The sequence below is a fragment of the Echinops telfairi genome, unplaced genomic scaffold, assembly GCF_000313985.2.
Source record: "Echinops telfairi isolate 266 unplaced genomic scaffold, ASM31398v2 ScPeMD7_7;HRSCAF=31, whole genome shotgun sequence".
Classification (NCBI taxonomy): Eukaryota; Metazoa; Chordata; class Mammalia; order Afrosoricida; family Tenrecidae; genus Echinops; species Echinops telfairi.
This window is the reverse complement of record NW_022103904.1, coordinates 23,632,129-23,637,957: the sequence shown is the minus strand read 5'-3', so window position 1 is coordinate 23,637,957 and position 5,829 is coordinate 23,632,129. Positions and strand designations below refer to the sequence as shown.

General features: G+C 41.8%; 1 protein-coding gene across 1 annotated transcript in view; it reads left to right on the top strand.

Annotated features, from left to right (window-relative positions):
- Nucleotides 1-5,829, top strand: part of ADAMTSL3 (ADAMTS like 3) — a 411,606-nt gene that overhangs the window by 202,177 nt on the left and 203,600 nt on the right. Inside the window, exon 7 of the mRNA XM_045286295.1 lies at nucleotides 4,451-4,525. Within this exon, the coding sequence (XP_045142230.1) occupies nucleotides 4,451-4,525 (75 nt within the window). The remainder of the gene's footprint in view (nucleotides 1-4,450; nucleotides 4,526-5,829) is intronic.

Genomic DNA, 5,829 nt, shown 5'->3' with positions numbered 1-5,829 from the left:
CCAGTCTAAAACAATGATACTTCAAAATTGTCTTCCAGTCTTTTAAAAAAATCTGATATGGATTTATTATCCAGAATATTTAAATAACAACAAAACAACAAGCAATCTAATGAAAAGGTGGACAAAAACCTTGAATAGATATTTTACCAGACAAGAAATACAAATATCCAACAAACACATGAAAATATCTCTACTTCTTTTTTTTTTAGTATCTCCACTTCTTTAAGCAGTTGGAAAACACAAAGCAAACCATGCCCAGCTGTCATTAACCTCCATGAAGAGGGCTTTGGTCAGTCAGGAAAAGAAAAAGGAATGCCTCAATTCTTTTTTTAATGGAAACAGAGTGAAGTTGAAGTCCCAATTCAATGCTGGTGGAAGGTGAACTGGAAGAGCCTCTGTTGAGAAACTCTGGCAGTTCGGCAGAAAGTTAGCCATAGAATTGCCATCTGACCCAGAGATGCCCCTTCTAAATGCAAACAAAAGAACAAAAGGCAAGAATACAAACAGAGATGCTCCGTGCTCATTGCAGCACTATTTACAATAGCCAAACAGTAAAGCAGCCTAAATATACTTTAATGAAAGAATAAACCAACTATGGCATATACATGCAAGGGAATATTGCCATCATAAAGAAAACTGGAATGCTGACGCATGCTATACAGGGATAAACCGTGAAAACATTATGTTGAGGGAAATGCTCCACCCCGTTGATGTGGTGGTTCTGACTCATACATCCACTCCTTATGTTGTCCCTCCACAGTGTTAAGTGAAATTTATGTTTTGAGGAAATTGATTATTGATTCTACAGTCTATATATGTCTGGTTAGAGCCCCATGCCCTGGCTTAACAGGTTCTTTTGTCTCTACATTTCCCATAGTTTGAGTTAAAGCCTGTGTTATGTACTTTTTACGGAATTACATAAGGGGCATATAATATATGGTTGTCTCTCCTTTTGTAATGTTGTAGCCACGAATGACCATGCTCTACGTGGTGCTATTCTACCAACCCCTCATTGATGAGCTAGGTTCATTCTAAATTGAGCAACTTTCCCTAACCAACTGTTAGTTCCCTAGAAGCATAGGCATGATTCTTAGTCTTTATTTGCCAGCTTTCAGAATGATCTTGTTTCTTCCAAACCACACTCACTGCCATGGAGTTGATTCCAACTCACAGTGCTCACAGGGCCATTATGAACTGGTTCCTACATCCTCAAAATTTAATTGATGATATTTTCAAAAAATATTATTTTGAACTCGTGGGCTTTAACATTTTTCTTGTGATTCGCTCTGTTGCAGTTGTTGTTCTTATTACTGCTCACATTGGAGACTCTTCACGTTGTCTCTTGAGTCATTTTAACATGAACCTCCTTGCTTCAGTTATCCCAAATGTTCCAGGATATATATATATATATATCTTGGATTAAAGGATCGCTCTAAGAAGTCCTAATCTTATTTAGTAAGAAATAATAGATAGAAGTACAACATGGGTGAGAGAACTGTTCATTAAGACTGGGTTTGTCAGTGTGTTTGGACTTTCTAGCAGACAGAAATAGGAAATACAGTGGAACACACACACATACTGATTCAGTCCTTATTCAGATTCAAGAATTGTATTACTTACTTGTTGAATATCTGGAGACTTCCTGAACTCTTCTTCCTTTTCATTTTGATAATTTTGTTTTTTCCCCTTTGAGTTTTTGAGTAGTTATGTAATCTGCAAATGACGGCGTTTTAAAAAGTGATATCGACATATAACTCACTCACAACACAGTTCAACGGTTTAAATGTCTTTTTTCTTAATATGTATTTTTTCCTTAAAAGAGTTGTGTAATCATCACCACCATTTTAGAATATTTTCTTCATTTTTGTACCCTTTCCCTCTAACCCCCCTGCAATTACTCTAAGAAATTATTAATCCAGTTACTGTCTTTATAGAGTTACTGATCCTTGACTTCATATAAAGAAAATCATACCAAAATAACCCCAAATGACAATAACAAAATACAACACAGAAAAATCCCAATCTAAAAGAAAGCAGACATTAAAAAAAAACTAGAACAGATTTAAAGTGGGTCAAAAAGGAAAGCAAATGATAAGGTAGGAAAATTCAACCTAACCCTATTTGCATGAATCCACTTCGCCATTCACTCTGTGTGAAAGCACAGGGGTTCACACTCCTGGTCAATGGTCAGGCAGAGACTACTGAAGGTACCATGGACTGGTAGCAGAGCAAACAAATATGTCTTGGAGGAAGTACAGCAGAATGCGCCTTAAAGGCAAGGATTAGGAGACCCTGTCTCACAGACTTCAGACATGTTAGCAGGAGAGACCAGTCCCTGGAGAACGACCTCATGCTTGGCAGAGTGGAGGGACGGGGAAATAGAGGATTGACACAGCGCCTGCCACAATGGGTTCAAATATACCAATTCTCAGGCTGGTGCAGGAGTTGGCAGTGCCCTTCTGCTGTACAGGGAGCCGTCATGAGTCAGAACCAACGTGATCACGGCACCCAGCAGCAACAACAGCGTGTGTGTAGTATCATTCCATGAATTTATAGAAAATATAATATTTATTTGCCTATTTTATGTATAGGCACACACACAAGCACCTAACCCTCACTTATTGACTATCTTGTTATCTGACATTTCCCCTTTACAGCAACTTTGAAAAATTCTCAGGGGTGCCCTGATGCACCAAGCTGTAAGTGAAGTCACAGCTAGACTTGGGGCACCTTCTGTGGGTCACCCCCAAAATATTTGCCCAATTGCCACCTGGGCCACGCAAGAGACAGGGTTGAGTGGCTAGAGGATAGCTTCTCCATGAAGCATGCAAGGAGATGGTGGGTGGACTTGAGGTCATGGGCCGCCAAGGGCAGACTGGGTGAGAGGTCAAAGATGCCTGTGAGCATGGTTAGTGAGGCAGGAAGGTGGAGAGGGGAGACATTCCTTAGGCTGGGTGAACAGAAAGCTAGTAGAGTTCTCACTCAAGATGGGCAGTGGGAGGTGGGAGGCCAATACCCAACCACCACCACCACCCCTTTAACCCCCAAATCTCTGAGGTGATGCGGAAGGGGGGCCTGCCTTGTCTTGTGCACCCCAAGGGCACCTGGCAGACAGGGAGGGGCTGTGGGGTGGGGTGGGGGGAAGCCCTGGTTCTGAAGATGAGGTGCAATCCCCAACTCTCATAGAACACTGTTTGCATCATGGCTCAGGCTTTGAAACCCAGCCACGTAGATCCAGGAGGGCTGGGCGTACGCACATGTACATAAAAATGTAATGTTTAAACATACATATGCTTCTATAAATGTGATAACACTGTTGTATTATTTTCCCACCTGTTCCTTTTTCTCATAAATTTATATCGACGGTTTTCTCCCGTTAAGTTATCTAGCTTATCGATACCTTTATCAGTTGCAGAGCATTACTTAGTTGGAAGATCCCCAAATCCATTGCTGTGAAGTTCAGTCTGACCCCCGGGGACTCTATAGGAGAGAATCAAACTGCCCCACAAGGTCTCCCAGGCTGAAACTCTTGATGGGAGCAGACTGCTGCATCTTTTCTCCAGACTGGCTGGCGTGTGCAAACCACAGATGTTTTGGTCAGGAGCCCAGTGCTTAACCACTGTGCAACCAGAACTCCTTAGTCACCCAGGGTCTTTGAGTGGATTCTGACTCAGAGCAGCCCTACCCAGGGTTTCTGAGGCTGTCCCTCTTTACAGGGCCAGATACCATCAACTGTGCTCTGCTGGGTAGCTGGTGGGTTCGAACTGCTGACCCTGTGGCTTAGCAGTCCAACAGTGACCCGCTTGTTCATTTAATTCTTTTCATATTGATACATGTTTAGATCTCCTTTGGTGTCAGATTACCCAATAAGCAAGGTGGGCAGAGCTTTATTTGTGCTTTCTTACTAATCTGTAGTGAGCAACTTCACCGTTTCTTCGCCACCTTAAAGATACTGCTTGTAGGTCTGCCTCTGGCCATTATTTGTCTCTCTCTCAAGCCTTACCTTCTTACAAAGCCTAATTTAAAATGTACCATCTCTGACAGGGATGGAACCTACCTAATAAGCAAATTTCACATCGACTTACTTGTGTTACTCACAATATGCAGTGACAGCCATGTGCAATTGTTCACTACCGGTTAGTCAGGAAGGTCAAGTAAGCCTGAGCAGCAAACGTCCCTGGTATATTAGGTAAGCCACTCCTTTGTATAGATAAGCCTGGTGGCACGGTGGTTTAAGTATAGGGCTACTAATCTAAAGGTTGGCTCTTTGAACCAATCAGCAACTCTGCCGGAGGGAAAGCCAGCATGCTACTTCCATACAGGAAGAGTGATCGCCTTGTGACACATCAGGGTCAACGCTCCTGTCCCGTGGGCTGGCTCTGAGCCAGATGGACAGGAAAGAAACGGGTCAGCACATCCAGTTGACAACATCACCTTTTGTTCTCTCTAGGGGAGGAAAACGTCATCGCTGTCCCTCTGGGAAGTCGCAGTGTCAGAATCACAGTGAAAGGACCTGCACACCTCTGTAAGTAGCATGAATCTTAATAACTGTATTTTTTATTTCCTAAAAGTTTATTCAGTCCAACAAATGCTCTGTGTAGTGGCTTAGTAGACACACATCTCAGACACTTTATCCATGGTGTCAAATTATCCAATAAGCAAGGTAAGCATAGCCTAATTGGTGCTTACTTGCTAATCTGTAGTGCACATGTTCACATTTTTTTCACCACATCACTGATTCTGCTTCTAGATAGGGCTGGCATCAGTGTCTTTCCCAAACCCAGAGCACCTTCCTGTAGAGTCAAAGCCCTTTTTCAAATTTACAATCCCTAATAGGAACAGAAAACTTAGTAAGCAAGGTAAGCATGGGTTTACTTGTTTACTTATTGGTAGTGCTTATTTACTATTTGGTAGTCAGCAGTCTCACATGTAAGCACGTGCTTGCCTCTCATATTGGGTAAGACTCCCCTTGCCCACCACTTTAATCAGCATCACCAGAGAAATCATCCCTACCCTAGTCTTTTGGTTGTTTTCATGCCCCCAACAAGAAATAGATCGCTTTAGAATTAACCTCAACATGGGAGAGGCAATCAAGTTATTGGTGAAACAAACTATATTGTGTTTGTGTGTGTGTAGCATGTATTAAGATTTGATGTCTTCTGGAAATTTAAGAAGTGTGGGATGACAAAACAAAACCCAGTTTAAAACACAGACTGTTATCAATGACTAGAGTTGAGCAGGACGAGCTTCCCGTCTACAGAGCCCTCACAGTCAAAACCACTTTCAGAGATATTCAGAGTGAGAAACAATAGAGGAATGTGATGGTAGTGTTTCTTCAAACAAGGTACAGTCTGTCCTAGATTTTCTGATCTCTTAGGATCTCAAGTAACTCAGAGTGCCAAAATTGTCTCCTGCTTTCCCAAGGTCTCATTGTGGTTACTAGGGAGGGCATACTTATTTTTATTCGGAGGAAATGGGTGTCTGTCAGTCTGGCCCTCTGACCTTGAAGAAGCTTTTCTTTCCCAATAAAAAGTACAATTTATACCTATTTCAAAACCACACAAAGGAATGCCTAGTGGATCAGAGTTACATATTGTGCCAATTTACCCCCCTCTGGGATTTCTAATTCAGAAAAATTTCATGTCTTAGGAGATTCTTTAATCTCCCAGGTTTGTAGTGTGTGCATGCACATGTGTGTGTGAGCAAGCATATGTTGATATTCATATGTGTCTGTATGCATTCCTGGGTTGTGTGTGTGCAACAATTAGGCAGTATATATGAAGTATACTTTGCATCCAGAATTAATATTCTAGCTAGAAACATTTTTGA